The sequence below is a fragment of the Schistocerca americana genome, chromosome 8 (assembly GCF_021461395.2).
Source record: "Schistocerca americana isolate TAMUIC-IGC-003095 chromosome 8, iqSchAmer2.1, whole genome shotgun sequence".
In the NCBI taxonomy this organism is placed as follows: domain Eukaryota; kingdom Metazoa; phylum Arthropoda; class Insecta; order Orthoptera; family Acrididae; genus Schistocerca; species Schistocerca americana.
Genome location: NC_060126.1, coordinates 407102226 through 407129465, shown reverse-complemented (window position 1 = coordinate 407129465; position 27240 = coordinate 407102226). Strand labels below are relative to the sequence as shown.

Here is a 27240-nt window from a genome sequence, read left to right as displayed (position 1 = left end):
ATCAAGAGGACAATGAAGTCAGTCGGGGCCAGGAATCTTCGTTCCGGATACACATGCTGCAAAAAGTAATTAAAATTGTTATAAGTGGGGTCAAATTTGGCTGGTACACTCGAAGGTTACATGAACTAGACCAAAATTTTAGTTGGCATTATATACTACTGACCATTAAAATTGCTACACCAAGAAGAAATCCAAATGATACATGGGTATTCATTGGACAAACATATTATACTAGAACTGACATGTGATTACATTTTCACGCAATTTGGGTGGATAGATCCTGAGAAATCAGTACCCAGAACAACCACCTCTGGCCGTAATAGCAGCTTTCATACGCCTGGGCATCGAGTCAAGCAGAGCTTGGATGGCGTATACAGGTACAGCTGCCCATGCAGCTTCAACACAATACCACAGTTCATCAAGAGTGGTGTATTGTGACGAGCCAGTTGCTCGGCCACCATTGAACAGACGTTTTCAATTGGTGAGACATCTGGAGAATGTGCTGGCCAGGGCAGCAGTCGAACATTTTCTGTGTCCAGAAAGGCCCGCACAGAACCTGCAACATGTGGTCATGCATTATCCTGCTGAAATGCAGTGTTTCACAGGGACTGAATGAAGGGTAGAGCCACGGCTCGTAACACATCTGAAATGTAACGTCCACTGTTCAGAGTGCCGTCAATGGGAACAAGAGGTGACCGAGTCGTGTAACCAATGGCACTCCGTACCATCACGCCGGGTGATCCGCCAGTATGGCAATGACGAATACATGCTTCCAATGTGTGTTCCCCGCGATGTCGCCAAACACGGATGTGATCATCATGATGCTGTAAACAGAACCTGGATTCATGCGAAAGAATGACGTTTTGCTATTCGTGCACTGAGGTTCGTCGTTCGGTACACCATCGCAGGCACTCCTGTCTGTGATGCAGCGTCAAGGGTAACTGCAGCCATGGTCTCCGAGCTAATAGTCCATGCTGCTGCAAACGTCGAACTGTTCGTGCAGATGGTTGTTGTCTTGCAAACGTTCCCATCTGTTGACTCAGGGATCGAGACGTGGCTGCACGATCCGTTACAGCCATGCAGATAAGATGCCTGTCATCTCGACTGCTAGTGATATGAGGCCGTTGGGATCCAGCACGGTGTTCCGTATTACCCTCCTGAACCCACCGATTCCATATTCTGCTAACAGTCATTGGAGCTCGACAAACGCGAGCAGCAATGTCGCGATACGATAAACCGCAATCGCGATAGGCTACAATCCGACCTTTATCAAAGTCGGAAACGTCATGGTACGCATTTCTCCTTACACGAAGCATCACAACAACGTTTCACCAGGCAGCGCCGGTCGACTGTCGTTTGTGTATGAGTAATCGGTTGGAAACTTTCCTCATGTGAGCACGTTGTAGGCGTCACCACCGGCGCCAACCTTGTGTGAATGCTCTGAAAAGTTAATCATTTGCATATCACAGCATCTTCTTCCTGTTGGTAAAATTTCGTGTCTGTAGCGCGTCATCTTCGTGGTGTAGCAATTTTAATGGCCAGTAGTGAATTATACAGTTAACTCGTAACATATGAATGATTTCAGTAAACCACATACTCGAGATGGTCAACCAGGAAATTTTCTTATTCTTCTGTATTGAACTTATGCACTTTTCCCCTCCTGCGGCGATATTACTGCAACCACTGTCATAAGCACGTGACTAAAACTGGCTATCTGTGTTCACAGGACCTGCAGGAATTTCTCGACGGTGCGAAAGACGGAGCAATACTCTTCAGCATGGGATCGAACCTAAAAAGTGCTGATCTTCCTGAGGAGAAGAGACTGGCTATTGTGGAGACATTCTCGAAGCTCAAGCAACGTGTTCTCTTCAAATGGGAGGCAGAAACGTTTCCAGGGAAACCGACTAACATGAAAGTTGGGAAGTGGCTGCCTCAATCTGATATACTGGGTAAGATCATCTCTGATTTTATTTATTTTTTTAAAAATTGTGTCTACCTGCAAGTGGATTGTTGCTGAATAACCAACCATGCAATAGTAGGAAACCTTTTAAAAATCGAAGCAACCAGTTCTCGAAAAAGCGTACTTTTATCACATATTAACAATAGAACTGATTCCACTAAACAATTTAAACGCCTGTACTAACGAATTTCAATCTTCTGTACACAAAGGGAGTGAAACGGTATCAGTAGTTGAGAATGAAATGAGACGAAGTTGCAGGCTTCTCCTACGCCATACAGTAAATCGAAGAAACTAAAGACAAAGCAGCACAGTGAATTATTGTTCAGAGAGAAGAACTGAAAATTTTAGGGATCGTCGGTGATATTGCAATTCTGACAAAGGCAGAAAAGACTAGGAAGTTCAGTTGAACGGAATTAATAGTGCCATGCAAAGACATTGTAAAAAAAAAAAAAAAAAAAAAGAAATGAGCTGAAGTCGAATTAAGTCAGATAACGCTGAGGGAATCAGATTAGGAAATGATACAGTAAAATATATAGACGACTAGATATGTGGGGAACAAAATAACTAACAGTGGTTGAAGTAGAGAGGATACAAAATGATTGGCAATATCAGTTTATCGGAAACGGAGGAATATTTTAACATATGTGTGAATCCGTAGGTATTTGTCTGGGTTGTAGCCTTATACGTAAGTGAAATATGGAAAAAAGTAGTACAGTCAAAATAAGCAGATATTGTAATGTGGAGCAACAGTAGAATACTGAAGGTTAGGTGGGTAGACCGCATAACTAATGAAGAGATAGTGAAGCGAATTGGGAAGAAGAAAAAATTTAATGAAAAAAAAATACATTTTGATAGGGCACATGATGAAGCATCAAGAAATGATCAACTCGTAATGGAGGGAATTAGGGAGGGGGGGGGGGGGGGGGGGCGCGTCAGTCGTAGAGGGAATCTCAGGCTAGACTACAGTAAAGCAACTTCATGCGAATTTAGGTTTGAGTACTTGTACCGACATGGAGAGGTCTGCACACGATTAGACCAGTGTGGAGAGACGCTTCAAATCAGTCTTCAGACTGAAGACAACAACAATAGCAACAAGTGTATAATAATAAATACAGCCCCAGAATTTATGTGTAACGTTGACAGAAGAGACAAACAGTTACATAAAATCTAAGACGTTTCTCTATATCAACGCAAATTTATGCACTAGATGCAGTGGCGAGGAAGAAAAACTGTAAACTGGAGTCTCGCAGATTCATATCACAAAGATGACAGGTACAACATTACAGGTGCACAAATTTCAAAATTACATACTTATTAAAAGTTGTTATTTTTCTTGTTACTGCACAACTTCAGATTGCTTTTTCGTAAAATTTCCTTAATTCCTTCCTTGTGGCACAGTACTGACAATTTACAAAAATTTTCTTTCTAGTCTTCACGATATTGCTGTGCCTGTGTTATTCTGCTTATGAAAAAGGGTTCCTTTGGACACGCATGCATGTCCAAAGGAACTTTAATCGTAATCAGAATAACACAGGCAATGCAATATCTTAATTCTCCGCCGATACCGGCAAGCGAAATTCAAGTACAACATGTGGCCTGTACGGGAATATACAGGGTGATTATAATTAAAGTTAAACTTTCAAACCATTGTAGAAATTACACCACTGGCCAGAATGACGTCAAATTGCAACGGAATATCATCGAAAAAGGGGGAGACGTATGGCAGAAGAAAAGAAATAGTTACAAAATGAAGTAATAGATGGCGCTGTAAGCATCATAATTTAATAGTGGTCGACTACAAACGACAAATGAATCATACAACAATGCCTAAGGTGTACGTTTGACTTTAGACGAACTGTACTGCTCAGTGCGCATGGGTGTACCGGCGAGATACAGTTAGTTGCGTAAGCCCATCCACCACGGCAAAGTCATATCACATCGGATGGGAAAAACCGGTTTTTAACTGTCCTGAGGCCAAAAACCGCATAAAAAGCATCACTCACATCGGTTTTTAATTTTCCTGAAGCCAAAAACGGCATAAAAAAACGTCAATCACATCTGTTTTTAATCTTCCTGAGGCCAAAAACCGCATAAAAAGCATCTATCAAAATGAAATCGAATTATTAATTTCCGCGTGTCTGGCGCAAAACATGTTCAATATGCTGTCCACCGTTTTCTGCAACAAGATGAAATCGAGAAACAGCATGTTCCGTAACTGACTGAAGCGTTTCTGGGGTCACGTTCAGAATGTGTTGCGTAATGAGTGCCTTCAATGCAGCTAAGTTTTCAATCAGAACATTGAAAACAACATCTTTCAGATAGCCCCTCAGCCAGAAGTCACATGGATCAGGATTTGCAATGTGCGGAGGTGCGCCAGCTTGCATAAAAATGATTCCATCCACGCTGTTGGAGAGCTGGAATGACGTGGTTGCACAAAAGACACTCATAGCGCTTACCACTGATGGTGCAGGTAACAGGACCGTAAGAAACTCTCTCTTTAAAAAAGTATGGCCCTATGATAAATGATGCCGTAAACTCGCACCACACGGTGACATTTTGAGGATGAAGTGGTACTGGTCGATTTACGTGTGGATTTTCCGTGGCCCATATTCTACTATTCTATGTATTGATATATCCTGTCAGATGGAAGTGGGCTTCGTCTGTCCACAAAATCTACGACTAATCATTGTCCACTTCCATGCGAGCAAGAATTTGTAAAGCAAAGTTCTCTCTTGGTGGCAGGTCAACAGGTAGCAACTCATGGGTAATTTTGAATGGATAGAAAAGAAGGATGTTTCGTAGGATTTTACCCATCGTGCTCACGGGTATGTCCAATGTTCGGGCAATGCTCCGTGGACTACTCGTTTGCACACCATCACTCACCTCCTCCTGCACCGCTGTGGCACTGCTTCCACTGACGTCGAGTGAATTCGTTTCCTCCCTCTACCAGGTTGCACACCAAAAGAACCCATCTATTCGAATTTCCGAATAATTTTCCCCAGACCCACGGCAGTCATCGGACCAACGCCTTTTTTCAAACCCTTCAGTGTCCGGAACTTCTGCAGAGCGACGTGTGCAGTCATTCATGTAAAACAGCTTTACGAGCAGAGCGCGAACCTGCATTGAGACAATTATGGTGAACGTCGCAGACGCGGAAGGAGGAAAAGCCGTGTGCCCGGCGTGTTTATACCTTCAATGGGTCGTGTGGATGACAGGTGTTTTCATTTACGTGTTCTGACACATACAATGCCATCTATTGATCAACTTTCACACTATTTTTTTCTTCTGCCATACGTTTTCCCCCTTCTCCGATAATATTCCGTTGCCATTTGACGTCATTCTGACCAGTGGTGTTATTTCTACAGCGTTTTGAAAGTTTAACTTTAATTGTAATTACCCTGCACATAATGGATGTTCGAGTACAGGTCGTAGATGTATAGTTGACAACATGTGGAAGTTTGAGTGAAGCCGTGAGTCGTGCACGGATAAGCCAAAAAGATGGCAGCACGGTAGCTCAGGGTGTGCGGTCAGAGGGTCAGCAGCCCTCTGTAACAACAAACAAAATGAAATAAAAAAATGGTAACACGACCGCTCGCGATAAGTGGGAAATCCAAGCTAGAGTCCTGGTCCGGCACAAACTTTTATTGTCGTCATTCCATTCTACAGCTGTGGTAGTCCTTATTCGCAACTGCGAATTCATTTGACATGTTTCTGATCTCTCTTTGTTGATTCTTTATAAAAACCCGCTTAAATTTCGGTTTAAGTTCTTCAACGCTGTCCAGTCTTATCCAAGGGATAACATAATTTACAAAATTGCCATATAGCCACAGAATACTATTATTCTGTCTATTATTCTGTAGTTTTGGGAACCAAAGCAACTCTAGAGCAGTCTCATAACGAGTACTGATGTACCTCCCGTCGTTCCTTCTAAAAAAGTGTATCTAGTCCTCTCTTTCGGACTATATGGCGCCTTATATCCTCTGCGGATATTATGATTGATTATCTTTGAACTAATCCTGCTTTGAAACACGTTTGCATTAATCATTTTTACTCGATACGGAAATGCGTTCGGGAGGATAGTGCTTCAAACCCCGTCCAGCCATCCAGAATTAGTTTTTCCGTTATTTCCTCTGTCCGCTTAAAGCAAATGCTTAATTGTTACTTTCCAATGGACATAACTCATTTGGATTACATGGACATAACTCATTTACATCTCGATCCCTGACTTACACGAGTTTCATCTCGAATGACCTGACTGTCGACGGAACGCCAAATCCCAGTCTTCGTTCCTAGTTAATACAACTCGTCATTTGTCGTAATATTATAAATGGACCTGTAGGATATTGACCTTATATTGATTGAGAACATTTTATTATTGCTCTATTATGTGTTTACTTATTTGTACTTGTAATCTACTCACTTCTCAAGTCTTTGGACGTATTCTTAGCTTCCGTTCAGTTTGCATTGATAATCGTGTATGCTGTATCATACACTATATGATGTTACATGTCCTATGCTGATACTATTCTTCCTTTGTGTTCTCTACTTGAATCCAATAAATTTTCATATGTTTCAACTGCAGATTCTTTAGATGCTCCTGTAAATACACCGGCTTTTATACGTGGAGAAAGTACTGGAAAATGAGCAGACCAGGCGCAGTGTTCTCCCATTCAAATTCAACTTTTAGAGGTACTTTTGTGTTTCTGCTTCTGCTTGTTGAGAAGACCATGACAAACTGCGAACAATTTAACGTGTATGTCTATACATGTCTTACTTTTGGGAATTTATCTGCACATACCTCTAAATGTTGAGCTTCTCAACGAGATGTACAGGGTGTAGACAAATACATTCGAACACAAAAAAAACATTACCATGCCTAATACGGTGTGGAAAATCCATTGGCATTCAAAACAGCTTCCAGTCATCTCAGAATAGATAATTACAAGTCCTGTATGTTCTAATGTTCAAATGCATGTGAAATGTTATGGGACTTAACTGCTAAGGTCATCAGTCCCTAAGCTTACACACTACTTAACCTAAATTATGCTAAGGACAAACAGACACACCCATGCCCGAGGGAGGACTCGAACCTCCGCCGGGACCAGCACAAGTCCTGTATTGTTTTCAAGAAAATTTTATATTATTCTTCCTGCGAAATAGTAGCAAGTTAAGGCAACGAGGATGCAAATGGATGCCGATCACGCACTGTTCTTTCGACAGTAGACCACAAAGCCTTCGTGATATGGGATCTGGTGACTGGTGACCAGGGCAGACGGTTCAAATGACCCTGGGCACTATGGGACTTAACTTCTGAGGTCATCAGTCCCCTACTTAAACCTAACTAACCTAAGGACGTCACACACATCCATGCCCGAGGCAAGATTGGAACCTGCGACCGAAGTGGTCGCGCGGTTCCAGAGTGTAGCGTCTAGAACCGCTCGGCCACCCCGGCCGGCGACCAGGGGAGATGCGACAATTAACCTCGTGCTCACAATAACAGTTCTGGTAGCTGCATACTGTCTGAACAGGGGCCCTATCGTCTTGGAACACAGCATCGCAGCTGGGGAATAAACTTTGAAAGGTGGCTACACTGAGCCACAGCGCCAGAGATTGCGCCAAAGAGTATTATTCCGCCGCCTCCATTGGCAGTGCTTGTCGAGAACTAGTAGTGAGTGCTTGCTGAGATGTCCTAGTGAAAAGTTCTTGTCAAGAAGTCGTAGTGGAGAGTGCTTGTTCCATGTTTTATGCAGTTGTTTGATGTGCTAGACTGCAGATGTTCGAATGGAGATATTGTAATGATCAGAGTGCTTTTCGTCAATATATATGAAGGTAAAATATTCCCTGTTTTTTCATTATTTAAGGTTCGTGCATGGGGGCTTAATTATATAATGAAAATAATTTTTAAATGTTTAGTCGCTGTATGTCTGATTACGAAGTCTCGTAAACGGTTGGCCCTGGCTAGTATTTGTACGCAATCTGACTGCATAGAATAACAACAAAGAATGAAAGAAAATTTCCGTTAACACAATTAATTAATTAAGTCCCCAGCAACTATAAAATCAACGAAACCAAAGCACAAGTGTAACTGTTCTGTGTGTGGAAGTGTGATTCAACATACACATCTGGCACGGTTCTTCTTCAATAAGACAAGAAATTTTAAGTATCATTTATACTGAAGTAATTAAAAAAAATATAAATACTATAATTGCGTAAGGAAACCAGAATTACACTCTAATACAAGAACACGAGCCAGATGCTTTGTTGACTGAACCTGTAATGACGCATTATTTAAGACACTGAAATAATGAAAAAACAGGGAATATTTTACCTTCATATATATTGACGAAAAGCACTCTGATCATTACAATATCTCCATTCGAACAACATCTGCAGTCTAGCCCATCAAACAACTGCATAAAACATGGAACAAGCACTCTCCACCACGACTTCTCGACAAGAACTTTTCACTACGACATCTTAGCAAGCACTCACTACTAGTTCTCGACAAGCACTGCCAGTGGAGGCGGCGGAATAATACTCTTTGGCGCAATCTCTGGCGCTGTGGCTCAGTGTAGCCACCTTTCAACATTGTGCCGTGGGATGGACCTGATCGGCCAAATTGGTCACATGAACCTTGGCAGTAATGCGACCTTGCACAATAACCAGGAGCCGCATAAAATACAACGATATGGCTGAATCACGTCATGTTCCATTCTTGGAATGTAGAGTCGGCTAGAAGTTGGAAACAGTGTGAAACCAGATTCATCCCACCAATGACTCTCTTTCATTTCTCCATAGTCCAGCTCTTATGGCATCCACATTGTCCCGTAAAGTGCATCCGCACCACTGACGTGTGATCTTGGAATCCCAGCTGGCCCTGCAATCCGCTGCTTATGGCGGTCTCTTCACGTTGTTTTCGTGCTGACAAGGTTAGCGAGTGCGGCCTTCAGTTCTGTAGTGACTTTTCCAGCTGTCATCCTATTATTTTCCTCTCAATGATTGTCTGTCACGATAACTCAACACACATTTTCATCCACGTTGTGACTTTGCGGATAATATTTTTCCGCTATCCCTGTATGCAGTACAAATCTTGAAACACCACACACTTCTGTTACCTTCGTAAAGTAAGCACACAACACACGAGCACCATCAATTTCAGCAACTCAAATGCACTGAGTTCCGAAATTTGAAAATTTGTGGTAAGATCTTATAGGACCAAACTGCTACCGTCATCGGTCCCTAGGCTTACTCACTACTTATTCCAACTTAAACTAACTTACGCTAAGGACAACACACACACCCATGCCCGTGGGAGGACTCAAACCTCCGGCGGGAGAAGTCATGTGAACCGTGACAAGACACCCAAGACCGCGCAGCTACCCCGCACGACATTGAGTTCCGACACAGTGCCCTCACAACGATACAACACTGTTCTGACCACAACTGACACTTACAACGTATTGAGAACATTACACAGGTGCCGCCCATAGTCAAACACAACAGTACAACCTGCGGGCTTGGTTTCTACTGCGTTTTTTTTTTTTTTTGTTCAAGCATGAATTTTTCGCTGTTTTTCCATATTTTTGCCCATCCTCTGTTTACCTATCTCGCATAAGACTTGAGATACTAAAAGCCAATATACTACCGCTAAACCTTGAAAGCCGTTAAATGTGCCCATTATCTAGCTAGTCTGCATATTAAGGGCAAAATTGCGAAAAAGTTCGGCTTTTTTTATTGCGTTATGTACTAGATTCATTCTTTAAGAATAACATCGCAAAATTCCATAATCGTATTCTCCCTAGAAATATATTTTAAAAAAGTTTGTTTGTGAGTCTGCGCCAGCCATGACCCTCTTTCTATGCTGTGATTCACGTCTACTCTACGCTAGAAACTTTTTGTGCGTTAATTTTTCGTTCACACAACCGAAACGAGCTGCAGATAAGTCTAGAAGGCTGTGAGGAAGATCATCTTTTCTTGTTCTTTGATTAACAAAGTGGTTTTTTGAACAGTACGTTCTACAAACTTATTTCAGTTTTTAGTTTGCTTTGCTCGAAGTGGATCGTAACAGTGGATGCGTATTCAAAAAAGTGAGTAAATGTCAAATTTCTTATGTAAAAGATACAGGAAATTTAAATAACAGTATTACAGATACCGCTCGTAAGAGTGAAGAACAATTTTCGACGAGGTCACTGAGGTCATCGAAGAAGAAAATTAGTGGAAAGCCATTCAGCCACAAACATGGTTTTCCACTTTTTGTTTTAGATGTTATAAAACCAACTTTAAGGTACAGAGGATAGGCAAAATAATATGAACACCTGTACATATTTCTCAATGGTTTATTAATAAGGAGTTGAATCCCCATTTGTCCATAATACAGCTATGATTCTTCTTGGAATACTGGAATATAATGATTGTGTAGTTTCTAGTGGAATGCTATGCCACTCTTTGATCAGAACCTCTTCTAACTCCTGCAGTGACCGGGTAGGTGGAAATCTGCTCTGGAGTCTGTGCTCCAATACTGCCCACAAGAGTTCGATAATGTTCAAGTCTGGGGACTGTGCCGGCCAGGGAATGTGCCGCAGTTCAGTTGTATGCTCCCCACACCACGACTGCACTGTCCTCGCTGTGTGAATGGATGCATTATCGTCCTGAAATATGGCATCATTCTTGGGGGACAACATTTGAATCACGGGGTGCACCTGATCACCTAAAATGTTCACATCATCGCTGTATGTAACACGGCCTTTGAGAGTAATCATGGGACCAGCAGAATATCATGGCTGCCCACACTATCACACTTTCACCTCCATGCTTAACCATTGGAATCAAGCAATCAGGATTGTAGGCTCCTTTCGGTGTTCTCCAGACGTAAACCTGGCTCGATGTTGGAAATAACGAGATCGTTGATTCGTCATACATATGACGTGTTTCCACTGATTAGCCGTCCAGGATTTATGCTTCTCACACCACGTTTTATGCTTCTTTGCGTTGGTTATCGTCACTAACGGTTTCGGTATAGCAGATCGTCCATGAATATTCGCTTTATGGAGTTGTCGGCGGACAGTGTCGTGAAATGCGGGGTCTCGAAGATGGCTATTGAGCTCTGCAGTCACTTTCATGGCGTAGTTTTGTGTTGTTTTGATACCATTCGTGTTAGCGTACGACGATCTCTGTCGTTTAGTTTTGATTTGCGCCCACTATTACGTTTATACGGTGATGTCTCTCTATATTTTGTGTTGGCTGTCATGACTGTTGAAACAGCTGCTCTTGAAACATTCAATAAGTTGGCTGTCGTGGTTACTGATGCTCAAACTAATCGGGCCCCCACAATCTGCCCTCTTTGGAACTCTGTTAGGTCTTTCATTGCATGTTGACCTCGGCCTCTGAATGCAAATACTAACTGTACACTACTAGTAAACAAGCTACACTGATGCCTAGTCTGTACTGAACGGGCACAGTCCAGTGCGACACGTGCCTTACCTCCGTTGTTGACCATCAAAGACAGCCATCCTATTACTACCACTGTTCACATTATTTTGCCTATCCTCTGTACCTATCCAATCCTGAACTGCTAAAAATGTGTACATGGGAAAATACAGAATACGAAAAAGAGCTGCAATCACCTTATATGGATACAGTGTCCAAAAACTGTATTTATGTCTTCGATTGTTGCGATGCCTGTCTAGTGTATAATGCTGGAAATGTAGGTAGGAGCCGGCCGGTGTGGCCGAGCGGTTCTAGGTGCTTCAGACTGGAACCGCGCGACCGCTACGGTCGCAGGTTCGAATCCTGCCTCGGGCATGGATGTGTGTGATGTCCTTAGGTAAGTTAGGTTTAAGTAGTTCTAAGTTCTAGGGGACTGATGACCTCAGATGTTAAGTCCCATAGTGCTCAGAGCCATTTGAACCATTTTGTAGGTAGGATTAAGTCCCTGCAGAGACCAGGCTTCCATCCAGGTGCATTCACACTGAAGATACTCAGAAGCATCGATGAAGTGCTACTGGACAAAGCTAAGACAGCAGAAGAAAAAAATACGAAAGTTGGCAAGGAAAAGGAGCAAGGGAATAAAGATTGTAGATATGGACAACATTAGTCACTAGAGGTATAGCAATGTTGTCAAAAATGGAATTAAAAACTTTAAATGCGAATTTCTGTAAAGTACGAGTTATCGTGACAGGAAATTTGGCATAGTTCTTACTTACTGAATAATCCTGTGCGGCACTTTTCCGTTATCTTTTCTCTGAAAAATGTTCTTTGAAATTTGAGAAAAATAGTTCAGTTCCGGGTGACACAAAACTGAAAAATTAATTTCAAAGCAACTATGACCGTAAACAAAAGTCTGTTTCACACGTTTTACTAGCCTCCTATGCAGATGTAAGCTGTGAAATTCCAGTTTTATTGCTTGATTAGTATAAGAGAAAACGACCTTTATAGAAGCAATGGTTATTCAAATCCTTAAAAAATATATATGGATGCGCATTTTCAAACAAGCATTATTTTGTATATAATACTGTCAAGTTTTACTATATTAACTGTTATATTTTCGGAGATATATATGTCTAAATACAAGTATGCATTTTGCTCTACATCTGTCCTTAACTGATTTGCTCCTTTAACGTGCAGAATCAAGAATTTTCCGTATTTTACCAGGGAAATGTGCGCATTAACGGGTTCGGTGTCGTTAAAGTTTAAAAGTTTGTTTCTCTCATTTCCTTCCCCTACTACTCCCCCCTCTCCCTCCATTTTTAGTATGGTTTCTCCAGAATTTTATCGTCGGCGGTAGTTTTCGTTTCTCATAATTTGCTTCGGCTTCCAGTGTGTGTGTCAACTCGTGTCGCGATTTTTTTAAAGCAGATGAATTTAGCTCCTAGCATGCAAGCAAGCACCGAATTGGTCAGTAAAACGAAGAGAAGGTACTCCGAAATCCTCTTTAGCGAAGATTAAAATCTGATAATGTTTTAACGAGAAATTGAAATACGATTCCATAACTAAAGATGTAAAGCGGATAAAAGTTCCCAAGAAAAAAGAATCATCTCGAGATTATCGAATAATTCAAAAGTACTGTGTGTTGAATGTACAATGGTCATTGAACCGTTGTCAGATGCACGCGAAACTGTCAAAAAATTTTGTCCACGCCGAATAATTGTTTGACGTATTCTAGTCATTCGGCAGTTAGCCACGATAGAAGAGGCAGTATGATCAAGCAATTAAATACATTTCATAGAAACACAACGCAAGCCCAAATGAAAATGTTTCTGGATTCATGCGAACCTTGCCAAGAACAACAAAATAGTGCGAAAAAGGGAATTGTTGTAAGACCGAATATTTGACTGCATTTCGACATTAGATGCGAGATTTCAATAGCAGATGCCAGGTGTATCTCATCGATTACTAGTCTCAACCAGATGGAAAGTTTAACTTCCTTCTCGGATCGCAAGACCACTTAACAATATTTGTTGTACTAAAGCCGCTCACATCGAAACGGGCGGATGAATTGCCTAACAACTTGGCTGATATTTTTCTTCTTTTTGGCCCTTCAAGTATTCTGATAACGGACTCTAATTCTGTAATAAATTTTTATAATGTGTAAGAGCTGTGGCCAGAAATCAAAATAGTTAATGGCAGACCTAGACACAGCCAAAGTCAACGAAGTGTAGAACGAGTGAATCATGACGTTTAAAACATGCTCATTACTTGGATGGCTGATAACCAAAGTAACAAGTGAAGTGAGGGTACACGATACGATTTGTACAATTCATTCATTTTGCAATTAAAAGAAGTCAATACGAAGCCAATTTCGGTTGTCCGGCAAACGTGGTATTATTCTATTATTCGATTACTTTCTATAAATACTGAAGGAGACCTTCAAAAATTAGAAGGTTCACAAGAGACTGTGATTGTGAGCTGACAGTCAAGCCTTACTAAAGAAGGCATTCCATTATCCCTTGCATCTACTGAATCATCTATAGAAGTACAAAAAGTTATCGATAATATTCTTAAAGTATCTTCTACATCATTGATTGAGGCTATTGTTACAAAGAATATTCAATTACTCTGCACCTCTTAGGAATCACCTCTGCATGTCGAAGAAGTCATCACTGAATTATCGTCATCTCCTGAAGAATCGCCGTCTTTGTTTCGTACAGAGCCCGAAAAGAGGTCTATACTAGACATGGTCTCTATTGTTTGCTTAAAAGCAGCGTGTGGTGCTCACAACTGTAAATTGTGTGATGCTTTCGCTCACGTAATTTGTTGTGAAATAGATCCTAAAGAGGAAGAGTATGGCAAGACTGTACTGTGCAACTTCTGTAAAAAGAATACTTATCATAAAATACAGCCTATTGAAGCCAAGAAAGGTTTAGAAAAGCAGGAACGTAAAATGCTAGCAGTTTCTAATGCAAAGCACCGAGATGTCGATGATGGTATCACTGTAACAATTTAAGTACCCGAAGAAAACAGAGTAAAAACAGATTCCCGCTCGATTTTAGCTGTGGTTCTTAGTAAAACACAGGGTGGCTTTTATAAACTTGGTACTAAAACGGGTATTTCAAAACATTTGTATGCAAAATCTGAATTCAGTATTTGCAAAACGATATTTTTAAAGAAAGTTGATGTCCCACTGTAGAAATATCTTTGCTTCAAACAGCAGCCCCTTGGACTGGGTAGGGTTTCATAAAATGTGGCTTCAGATCTAAATGTACCACAAACGGGCGTGCTTGTCGCAAAAACCAAGTGCTTTGTAATTCAGTGTGACACCAATCCTTAGAGTACACTAATAACGAAGCATAATTTCATCCTATGTTCTGCAAATTCATCTCCTTAACTGTAATAAAATTTGTACGGTTTGATTCTTTGTTCACTCGTACCTCGAATCAGGAAATGGGCTTATTTGCAGCAAGTAGCCATGTGAACAGTGTCGCGGCATCTGGTACACTGAGGACTGCCTGCTCGAGAACAGTTGTTTTCATTTTCTTTGACACAGTAGTAGTGAGTGGCGCACCAACAGTAGTGTGTCCAGCAATGACAGTGAAAACTTCTTTTCAGATAGATCCCATCATTATCATGGTGAAATTATGTGTTTGGAGCTTCCTAGGAAACCGAACTATGGTTGATTTGCATTTGTTATCGCTTTATGGGCCCTGCACCTTCCATAATAGTATGTGGTACCATTGGGTACACAACATCATCACCTCCTGCTTGTATATCTGTAAAGCATCACAAAGTAATAGGCATGAAAATGGAGTACAGTTTTGGAAATCTTACCTTGGTAATACAAGGGGCGATCAATGCATGTCAAAATGCTACTGCTGGCCAGTATGCCAACAAGGAAGGACTGCTGGTGTTACATACATTGCACAAGACATCTACATCTACATGGATACTCTGCAAATCACATTTAAGTGCCTGGCAGAGGGTTCATCGAATCACCTTCACAATTCTCTATTATTCCAATCTTGTATAGCGCGTGGAAAGAACGAACATCTGTATCTTTCTGTACGAGCTCTGATTTCCCTTATTGTATCGTGGTGCTCGTTCCTCCCTATGTAGGTCGGTGTCAACAAAATATTTTCGCATTCGGAGGAGAAAGTTGGTGATTGGAATTTCGTGAGAGGATACCGTCACAACGAAAAACGCCTTGCTTTTAATGATTTCCAGCCCAAATCCTGTATCATTTCTGTGACACTCTCTCCCATATTTCGCGATAATACAAAACGTGCTGCCATTCTTTCAACTTTTTCGATGTACTCCGTCAGTCCTATCTGGTAAGGACCCCATACCGCGCAGCAGTATTCTAAAAGATGACGGACAAGCGTAGTGTAGACAGTCTCCTTAGTAGGTCTGTTACATTTTCTAAGTGTCCTGCCAATAAAACGCAGCCTTTGGTTGTCCTTCCCCACAACATTTTCTGTGTGTTCCTTCCAATTTAAGTTGTTCGTTATTGTAATACCTAGGTATTTAGTTTACGGCTTTTAGATTAGACTGATTTATCGTGTAACCGAAGTTTAACGAGTTCCTTTAAGCACTCAAGTGGATGACCTCACACTTTTCGTTATTTAGGGTCAACTGCCACTTTTCGCGCCATTCATATATCTTTCCTAAATCGTTTTGTAGTTTGTTTTGATCTTCTGACGACTTTATTAGTCGATAAAGGACAGCGTCATCTGCAAACAACCGAAGACGGCTGCTCAGATTGCCTCCAAACTCGTTTATATAGATAAGGAACAGCAAAGGCCCTATAACACTACCTTGGGGAATGCCAGAAATCACTTCTGTTTTACTCGATGACTTTACGCCAGTTAATATGAACTGTGACCTCTCTGACAGGTCATCCCAAATACAGTCACATAACTGAGACGATATTCCATAATCACGCAATTTCACTACGAGCCGCTTGTGTGGTACAGTGTCACAAGCCTTCCGGAAATCCACAAATACGGAATCGATCTTAAATCCCTTGTCAATAGCACTCAACACTTCATGTGAATAAAGAGATAGCTGTGTTCCACAGCAACGATTTTTTCTAAACCCATGTTGACTGCGTGTCAATAGACCGTTTTCTTCGAGGTAATTCATAATGTTCGAACACAATATATGTTCTAAAATTGTTACGAGAGTTAATTGCTACGAACAATAAGAGGCAGGCATCCAAAGCCTGATATAGCAAAATGACTTCATAGAGAGAGGAGGATGCCGTCATTGCGTTCACCACACAGACTGCAGTAACAAATCGTAAGCTAGATGTAACAACAATTATTCAGGGCTCTATTGCTGCAGAATACATCCACCCGTGCTACTGAAAGGTGAAATTAAGACACTTCGCCACTCAGCTGAAGCCTCCAGAAAGCTGACCTGTCAAGTAAATCAGCGCCGCGCGGGATTAGCCGAACGGTCTGAGGCGCTGCAGTCATGGACTGTGCGGCTGGTCCCGGCAGAGGTTCGAGTCCTCCCTCGGGCATGGGTGTGTGTGTTTGTCCTTAGGATAATTTAGGTTGCGTAGTGTGTAAGCTTAGGGACTGATGACCTTAGCGGTTAAGTCCCATAAGATTTCACACACATTTGAACATTTTGAATTAAATCAGCCCGAATGAAGTCACTATCACCTCACAATAACAATGTACGTGAGACTGTTCCTGTATAAATATTACTCTTATCCAATGGCTTGCTTTAATTGTACGCAGACTGCAGCCGACCTACCTGGGAAGTAGGAACTGTGCCAGTATCTTATATGTTAATTCAGACCATTTTCAAACTCTAATGGAACAGCAATTCCCACCAGGAAGACTTTGCCACTGAAAGCCATAGTGCTGCTCTTGGAGTCAAGACTGATGGGAAACTGTGGGCGAAATTTACCATCAGGCCTTCTAGAGGCCTAACTGGTGGGTCAAGGGAACAGCCAACAATCGTCACCGCTGACTGGCGTGCCGCAGCTGCCGCTCGCCTTTCAGTCCCAAAGTTGTATTCCGATGCTGCTAGCCTTACATCTGTCAGAGGCTACAGGGTGACCCAGTCCGACATCGCACACCCTGTGAGGGGCAGTGGGTGCTTACCGCCTACGATGCCAACTACGGCATGCCCTCTGGTAACGCTCTGCCCCAGACTGCTAACACAAGAAGTAGCGTAAATGACAGCGGCCGGGCTGTGGCCAAAGAACTGTGACACTGCCGTGTGCTGCATACACACCCCCACTGCTGGCACCTATGAATGAGAAAATAGTGTCCTTTGGAACAATAAACGCTTGTTTCTTAATGATGTTTCATTAGCGCCTTCAGATGCAGAGAAGGTCATCTGCCTCCTAGTCAAGAATCCCCCATGTGTAGGGCGGTAGAGGAGGGCGATGGTCCAGCTGGTCCTGACTCCGATGATCCAGTACCGTCACTGAAGGTACTGTCCAGTCGCTGGAAAGTTACTTTCGGTAATTTGGTCGACAGCAGTTTCAGTTCATATGCGTTAAAGCTGGTAACTTTGTCTTGACCTAACTGACACAGAGGATGTTCGGCTGTAGCTTGGCCAGGTGTTCTCCAGATACCTCACCCATTGAGCGCATTGTCCTGGATTGTCGACATACTGACGCCATTAGGTAGTCATGATTGATGTACTCTATGACAGAGCTAAATTAGCGTAGGATGGCATACCGATATCTGTCATCCAGTCTCACATAAACTGCTTTTGCATCTTGGTTAGAGCCATTTTTGCTAACTGACGTGGCAGTTTCTGTAGTAAATTTATTCTCAAAACACCTACAAATTTACTCATGTAGTCTTTCTAGAAATCTCTACACCTACTATAAGTAAAATTTAGTTATTTACTATCTTTTCTGTTGTTGCAGTTTTAATGTGCAGCAGTATATGTCTTTCATAATTTTATTTTTTAGGATAGTTGTTGTTCTTGCTGACCAGTTACCTTAAATGCTGTCCTGTAAGTTTTATCGACAGAAATTTTCGAATCCTGTGCTGTTGTTGTCTTCTTTCAAATCAAAACTGCGTATTATAGTTTATTTTTACCTTCCCATATGATGGATAGTTGACTAGCAGTAAGAATTGTGTTAAGTAAAATACTTTCCTCTACAAAAATCTCTTCGTGAACTTATAATTTCGATTTTAAAAACGTGTCAACAATCAATGCCTTTATCCGTGTTAGTAGAAGCGTGCGCTGTTTTTGACTGCTTTGTTTGTAGAAACCTAATATGTTAATTTCCCGTTCATATCATTACAAACCATTGTTCTCTCAGTTCCTTATACAGTTGTTCCTGGCAGGTGATTTGTGTATCCAAGTTTTTCAAAATTTTTTACAGCAATGTCCTGCTCAAGCTGCCAACGGCTTTTGCGAAATAAATAGTAAGTGCTTTTTACAGCAGAATTCTCTTCTTTCTTCTGTTATTGCATTCAGTGGTAAGTGGCGTCCGTCCCTGGTAGCTGAGTGGTCAGCACGACGGAATGTCATGCCTAACGGCCCGGATTCGATAACCGGCTGGGTCTGAGATTTTCTCCTCTCAGGGACTGGGTGTTGTGTTATCATCATCCTTTCATCCCTATCGACACTCAAGTCACCGAAGTGGTGTCAACTCTAAAGACTTGCATTAGACGAACGGACTACCCGACGGGAGGCCCTAGCCACACGGCATTTCCATTTCCATTTATGGTAAGTGGCACTGTAGGTGGCCTTCTTTCCCTAAAACCACGTTGCTCCCTAGATAGGAAAAGTCTGCAACAGTTTCTAATCTTTGATTTCAAATTCTAGTACATATACTTTAACATCAAACAACCGACGCACCAAATGGGACGGAGTTCGGTAGATGTGATGTAAATATACGTACAAACAATTTCAGAAAAATTAGATTATTTATTCAAGAGAAAGGATCTCACAGATTGAACAAGTCAATAACGAGTTGGTACACCTCTGGCCGTAATGCAAGCAGTTATTCAGCTTCACATTGATTGACAGAATAGTTGGATGTCCTCCGGAGGAGTATCGTGCCATATTCTGTCCAATTGGTGCGTTAGATCATCAAATCCCGAGCTGGATGAAGGGCCCAGCTCGCAGTGTTCCAAACATTCTGAATTGGCAAGAGATCCGTCGACTTTGCTGATCAAAGAAGTGGTTAGCAAGCATGAAGACAAACAGTAGAAACTCCCGCCGTGTGGGGACGGGCATTATCTTGATGAAATGTAAGCCCAGGATGACTTTCCATGAAGGACAACAAAACTAGAGGTAGGATATCGTCGACGTACCGCTGTACTGTAAGGATGCCGCAGATGACAACCAAAGGGGTCCTGCTATGAAAAGAAATGGCATACCAGACCATCGCTTTTGGTTGTCAGGCCATGTAGCGGGAGAAATCAAGTTGGCATCCCACTACTGACCGGGGCGTCGCCAGACACTGTCGTGTGCCAATGACGAGTCCTGAGAAGGAGTGGAAGGACTGCAAGAATGCGCGTCAACGAACGTACTTGACAGGAGGCCTCGTGGTAGTGGGCTGCCTTCTGTGCACTTGCTCCACTGGAAAGAGGACTGTAGGGTGAGTCAGAATACGGGACTCGGCTGGGATCTCAGGGTACACTGGATAAATCATTGCATGAGGATATGTAGACTGGAGGCACCCCTGGCACATCCATTTTGTAAACAGTTCTATATACAAAGTCTATTAACTGCCTTCTTAGTAGTGTAACTTCTCATAGCCCCCTGAGTGTAAGTCCCAATATAGCAGAGGCGAGCGCAGCAGACTGTGTTGACTACATGGAAATGAGTCTAAGTCCCCTCGTGGTTACGCAGCACTGCACTACAATCTCACAGCATCTTAACTCCAGCTAAACCATATCTGATCGACTGACTAGCTGCTCCATCACTGCCATCACTCCTCCAACACTATGGCGGCTAGCCTTTTTATAGATAGTAGTGCCCCCGGTACCACTAGTTCTAGAAGTTTCCAGTACCCTCGAGCATTGCGTGTGTGTCACGCGGCAGCACGTGATGCCTACGTGACGAACAGGCTGTACTCCGCTGTTTTCGCTGTGTCCAAGGGATGCGGCTTGTAATGGCTCTCCAGCCTCGTGATGCGGCATAGTCCGCTCTTGTTAGCAGAGTAAACATTACACTTAAGCTATGTTCGGTCATGTCTGCCTCGCTGGTAGCAAGAATTTCCAAACCTACATCTTTATTTTTAACCCCGTTTTTTATCATTCGCGACAACACGTCTTTGCTCGTCACCGGGGCTAAGTTCGCAGCGTGGCTCATCACTGAAGACAATTCTTCAGGCCGAATATCCTCGACATCACTGCAAATGGGCTTGTTCATATACAGAGATCAATGGAAGTCGGTCCAAAAGTCGCCGCGAGCTCAGCCCCTTTCTGTGAGTCGCATGTTAATGGTTCATATGGTCGCTGGAGTACCACTTGTACGTGCCCTTCTGACGATTGCTCGTTCCTCAAGGCCTGTCGTCTCTCTAGGTCGACGGCTTTCTTCTCTACGCTGTGTTCGTTCATGGTTCATCCATTCCTGCCAACTCGTCGAACAGTGGCATCGCTTCTGTTCAAATGTCGAGTGATTCGCCGAATGTTCCCAGGTACACGTCCACTCTCAAATGTTGACATCTACTTATATTATTCACGCGCCTATCAGCGAGGCGCAGCTACTGTCCAACTGAGTACGTGGACATCGCGGTATCGTAATGCCCTTTGTTAACTGTCATTGTCAGCAGCACGGTGAAACCGCGCAGCAGCGTTACACGTTCATCCACCGGCCGCCAAAGTTTACTATTTTACATTTTCTGTCGAAACCTGTATGAATATAAATTTTGACCACTTTGCATAGCTCCATGCTGCGTTGTTTCTGTTTCTACTTTTATTTATTTATTATCTTAGAGTATGTCTCATAAGGTACATCTAAAACTCTTGGCCCTCTGTACTCCCTAAACTCTGAGCAACCTCTTTTCTTAAAAATAGTAACGAATTTTGCTTGGGACTACTCTTGGGGGATTCTACGATTGTTCCAGTGCACATTAACGTGCGATATTTAATGTTGCTATTTTCATTTCCTTTTCCTGTTTATTAATCTTATGATATTGAGATGCCGTACTTTTTCAGTCTTGCATGAAATGCAAAATATTATAAAGAAAATTAAAAGCTAACGTTTCCCATATTTGTTTTTTCCATTTTCAGCGCACAAGAACGTAAGACTCTTCATAACACACGGCGGCCTGCTAAGTACGCTCGAAGCTATGTATCATGGTGTACCAGTGATCGGTATTCCTATATTTTGTGATCAAGAACTCAACATGCTTCAAGCGGAAGCCAAAGGATACGGGCTAAAACTCCACTTTAGCAATATCACGTCGGATACATTCTCTTGGACAATCTCGGAAGTGCTCAATAATTCACGGTAAGTGTACGTTTTAAACAAAACGCTTTTGAGTACATACATGCGACGTGATGTTAAATGCAGATTTACAAAAGATCCGCAAATTGTAATAGGCAATAATCTGATGTGTTTCGTGACTAATGTTGGTCACTTATCATGGGAACTAGAGTAGATTGATTGATACAGTGATGCTGTTTTGTTTGGCCTACTACGCACATGTGGTCTGTTCATCCAGAATGAAACAGTAATATGTATATTTCCTTATTTGTCAACACTCCAGCGCAATAAATCGTTTAGTTACCTTTGAAGTTGTTTATCTAGTTTTAAGGAACTCTGCAGTTTTACGTAACTGTTTCATTCGATTTTCCGTAGGATTTTGGAACATATACTGTGTTCGAGCATTGTGAACTGTTTAGAAGAAAATTTTTGACAAATAGCCAACACGGATTCAGGAAATATTTTCTTTTGAAACACAACTAGTTATTTATTCTCGTGAACTAGTGAGTGCTACCGACAGGGGATGTCAATTTCTCAGAGCTGCGACTGGAATTGTGATTTCCTGTTAGAAAGGTCACAGTTCGTAGTACGAGTAACTGACGGAAAGTCATCGAGTAAAACAGAAGTAATATCTGGTGCTCTCCTAAGAAGCGTTATAGGCCCTCTGCTGTTGCTGATCTATATAAACAATTTGAGAGACAAATCTGAGCCGCTCTCGTAGGTTGTTTGCATACGATAGTATTATTTACCGTCTTGTAAAGTCATCAGATGATCAAAACCAAATCCAGAATGATTTAGAGAAGATATCCGTAAGGTGCGAACGGTGGCAGTTGATTCTAAATATTGATAACTGTGAAGCCATTCACATAAGTACTAAAAAGAATGCGCTACATTTCGGTTACACAATAAATCGCAAAAATCTAAAAGACTGTGAATTCAACTAATTACTTGCTGATTACAGTTACGAATAACTTAAATTGAAACGATTGCATGCATAATGTTGTGTGGAAAGAGAACCGAAAACTGCTATTTATTCGCAGAACAATTAGAAAATGCCATAGATTTACCAAAGAGACTGCCTACACTACGCTTGTTCGCCCTCTTCTGAAGACATTGAAAAAGTCCAAAGAAGAGCAGCTCATTTTGTATTATTGCAAAGCAGGGGAGGGAGTTCCGCAGATATGACACGTGAAATGGGGTGGTAGTCATTAAAACAAAGGCGTTCTTCGTTGCTGCTGGTTCTCCTCATGAAATTTCAATCACCTGCTTTCTTCTATCTCTATCTATCGCTTTAGCCTTAGTCACACCGATTGCGCAGGTTCGGCACTGTTACAATCGGATTTGGCATGTTACTTCCAAGGGGTGGCCAGATGCCCTTCCTGCAGCCATTCCGTACCCCCTGGGACGGAATCAGTGTACCCTAGCTGTCTGCATCTAGTGTAAATCATGGAATAGAGCGAACATAGTGGTTATTAATCCATCTGCGACATTTCAAAAATGTTAATCAAATTATTTTCTTGTGTAATCCTTGAAAACTGACATGAAATTTTGTCACAATGCGTGAAGACAAAATCACCGACTGGAGTACAGATCACGATATTTGTTTCTTTTGGTTTATTTCACCAGAGGAGTGTTGCGGCATATTATGTCATAAACATTAATTTCTATGTATCTGGTAGCGGAATCTGCCTGACAAAACAGGTAAATCGCCATGAAGCTACTGTCCGATGCCAATGTAACTTCATGCACATACGCAATATTGGCGGGTATGTAAATTATAACAATTGCAATTTTCTATGACAGGTAGAACGGCCATCAGAGCGCATTAAGAGTGTTCATGTTTAGCATTTCTACCAGGGCTGATAGTGTATAAGGGGCGCGAACAAGTCAGATATTGAGAGATCACTGTGGAAGACATGGAGATTCCACGTACTCTTGTGAGGCAGTATTAGCAGCATCTGACATAATTTGAAAGGGGTCCTGTTGGGAGTCCCCAGATCTGTGTGGCATTCGACTGTGACAAAGGCCAGATATTAGAATTCATCAGGGTTCCGGTGACCACGTCTGACCACCGCATGGCAGGATCACCATATTATGCACTAAGCACATGTAACCCCTTCACATGTGCGCCTGCCATCCGGGAGCAAGTAACCGTCTCCCTGAAACATTCTGTGTATTCCTACAAGTTTGGTCGGCGACTAGCAACAGCGCGACTAGAAAATTACTGTCCCACGTGTACGCTGCTCTCTGGTACTGTCTCTGGTAAGTTCCTATGGGATCAAACTGCTGAGCTCATCGGTCCCTAGGATTACACATCACTTAATCTAACTCTAAGGACAACACCCATATGAATGCCCAAGGGAGGACTCGAATCCCCGTCGGGGGAAGCAGCGCGAACCGTGGCAAGGCGCCTCGCACCAATCGGCTACCCCGCGCTGCTCGTACGCTGCTGTTTACATCGAAACTTAAACGGCTCTTCAATAATACACCATTCTCTTGGTCATTATATTCCTTTTATTATTGCTCCTCGGTACGCGTTTCGCTTTAACACCGTCTTTTGTGGTGGCATGCTTCAATAACATTTTATCGGTTTGCAAGCCGTGTCACTGCGAATAAAACATTCAAGCTGTTCCCAACTTCGTCAGCAAGATCTGAAATCGCTGACAGAGCTGACACGGTGTTCTGCTAGACATGCAATGGTAACAACTGGAACCTTCCAGAGAGGTATAACGCATGCAGGGAAGGCAAGTTGAGTAGTTCATAGCAGTCCATGCTGCTGCAGGACCGAGTGACGCTAGATGGCTCGGAATTCAGTGGTTTCTACTCCTGATGACGATGGCGGGGACAGCTATCGAAAACTTGAGTGGTCTATTTGAAGTGATACGACTTGTAAGCTGAAAAGCTTTTATTGGAGGTTTATGTTCTTGTTTAAATTTTACGTGGAATCCTGCCCTATCCCCAGTCAAACAACAGCAAAATCGAGTTAATGCTGCCTCACCCAATGGTTATTAAAATCACTATCGATACCTTCTGATGTAGGTTACCTTGGTTGTACAGTGGTGTTAATGGTCATGGTGTGTGTGCGTGTGTGTGTGGGTGGGTGGGTGTGTGTGTTTGTGTGTGTGTGAGTGTGTGTTATCTTTCTGCATATCCTCTGTATACCGAGGTTTTAAATTTCCTTGCACAGCAGTCGCTTGTTATATTTGTGCCTTGAAAATGTCAGGATGTGCACCTGGTGAAATGTGGGTGGTTACCGACGACGTTTTCGGCTGTATTCTGGCTGTATTCTTGTAAGTTATCTGAACATCTTTTACGCTGAGAGAAACTGAAGTTTCATCGAATGAGCTCTCTGCGAGTAGCACATAAAAAAGGACGGGATGAGGGTGCGTGGTGCCTGAGGCACTGGCCTCGTATGGGGGCTTGACCGCTAGAGGTCACCAGAGGTGGAACCGCCACTACAAGAGGACGCGGGGAGTGTTGTGCTGTTACTAGAGAAGGAAGGAAGGAAGGAAGGAAGATTATTGTTTAACGCCCTGTCGACAGAGACGGAGCACAAGCTTGGATGAGGGAAGGAACCATCCTGGCATTTGCGTCAGTTGATTTAGTGAAATCAGGATAGCCCGACGCGCAATTAAATAGCCGTCCTCCTGAATGCGAGCCCAGTGGGGTAACCACTGCGCCACCTCCTTCGGTGTTGGTAAAGAAGCAGTAATAGCAGAATGGGCCAGTCAGGAGAGCTCAGTTGCTTCGTACATGGACTAGTCATCGGGTGCCACATGAGTGACAGATCAATCAGGGACATCCTTCTAAATCTGTCCAAGTCGACTGCTGATGATGTGATTGTGAAGTGCAAACGCGAAGGAACAACAACAGGTGAACCAAGACCACACATTTTTCACGGGCAGCGAGGCTTAAAAAGGTGAAAGAAGCGACGGAACTGTACACTGCAAGATTGGAAATGAATGATTTGGAGCGTTGAATCAAGGTATACCATGTCGCAAGCCGATGGGAGGGTTTGGGTTTGCGAATACCTGGAGAACCTTTCCTGTAATAATGTGTAGTGCCAACAGCGAAGCAGGGGGGAAACGGTGTAATGGTACGGCGGGTGTTTTTCATGCTTAACGTGTGGGTCCCTCATTGCACTTAGTAAAGCACTAAATGTGGCCAGATATAAACACATTTTTCAGCATTGTATACTGGATACAGTAATGGGACATTTCAGACACGATGATTGACTGTATCACCATGACGATGCATTATGCCATAAAAAGGCATTTATGAGGTCATGGTTTGTGGACAATAACATCCTTGAAATAGACTGGCCTGCCCACAGTCCTGACCTGAGCCCAATGGAAAGTAGTGGGGCGAAGTGCATACAGGTGCTGTCTGCACTGTTGGCAGGTTTCCGATTATGTTATCGAAGACATCATCGATGAAGTCGTCGTGTAACCTTATCAGTTTTCCCCTACCTCTACAACATCGAGGGCCAATTGTGCTATGTATAAAGTGGAAGGAAATTAAGAAATGGTATGAAATTCAAACCAGGCAAATTGTACCAATGCGTTTCACTCAACCCTCTGACATTACACATCACTTGCTCTGAGTATAAAATAGCGGGAAATTCAGAAATCCATGATGCCCAATTGTCGTAATTATAAAATCCAAGATAAGCAATTGTTCTTCTGTGTTTTCTCAGCACTGTGACGTCAAAACACGAGCTGGCAGGTCGTTTGAGCTAAGAATAGATTCTAAGGGTGCAGCCTGTGTGATCGTTGGATTTCATGTGGTCTAAGTTTAGACTCCAATGTGGTCACTGGGTTTTCTACAGCTCTGTGACATCAGAATCCAAGAAGATTATCCGTGATGCAGAGCCTGGTGATACAGGCGCAGCCTGCATAGTTTCCAGGTCACACATACTAAAAATAGAATGGTTTCCAGATTTCATATGGTGGACTGTTTAAACGTTTACAGTTTACGATGGGAGTAGTTGAGTCTTTATTTAAACAAATAAACTACATGCACTACGACAAAAAGCTCTCCACAGTCTGCACTGACATAAGACTCCAGCACGGCACCGACTATATTGTTGCGAGTGCCTGCTTCAGCAACCGACCTCAGAGCACTTTCTGCTGGAGCATCATGGTCGTGATGTCCATCTGCGGTGTGTCAGGACGTGTAGGACATTTCAACCCAGGAAACGGCTTAGCAGATTCTTACAGACTCATTCGTAGTAATTTAATCATACTCGAACTTTAGAACAAGATAACAGCTCATGCCCACCAACACTTTGTGAGATTATGCACCAACCTCTTCATGGAAGTCTGTACAATACTGATCTTAACTGATATGAAGTTATTTTCAATCGTCAGAATATCTGAAGCATTGAAATGCCCGAAAGCCGTCTGTGACTATTGGAAGGTGATGCTATT

General features: G+C 42.5%; 1 protein-coding gene across 1 annotated transcript in view; it reads left to right on the top strand.

The window, feature by feature from the left end:
• Positions 1-27240, top strand: part of LOC124545268 (UDP-glycosyltransferase UGT5-like) — a 126168-nt gene that overhangs the window by 78584 nt on the left and 20344 nt on the right. Inside the window, exons 4-5 of the mRNA XM_047124149.1 lie at positions 1727-1949; positions 21616-21835. Of these exons, the coding sequence (XP_046980105.1) occupies positions 1727-1949; positions 21616-21835 (443 nt within the window). The remainder of the gene's footprint in view (positions 1-1726; positions 1950-21615; positions 21836-27240) is intronic.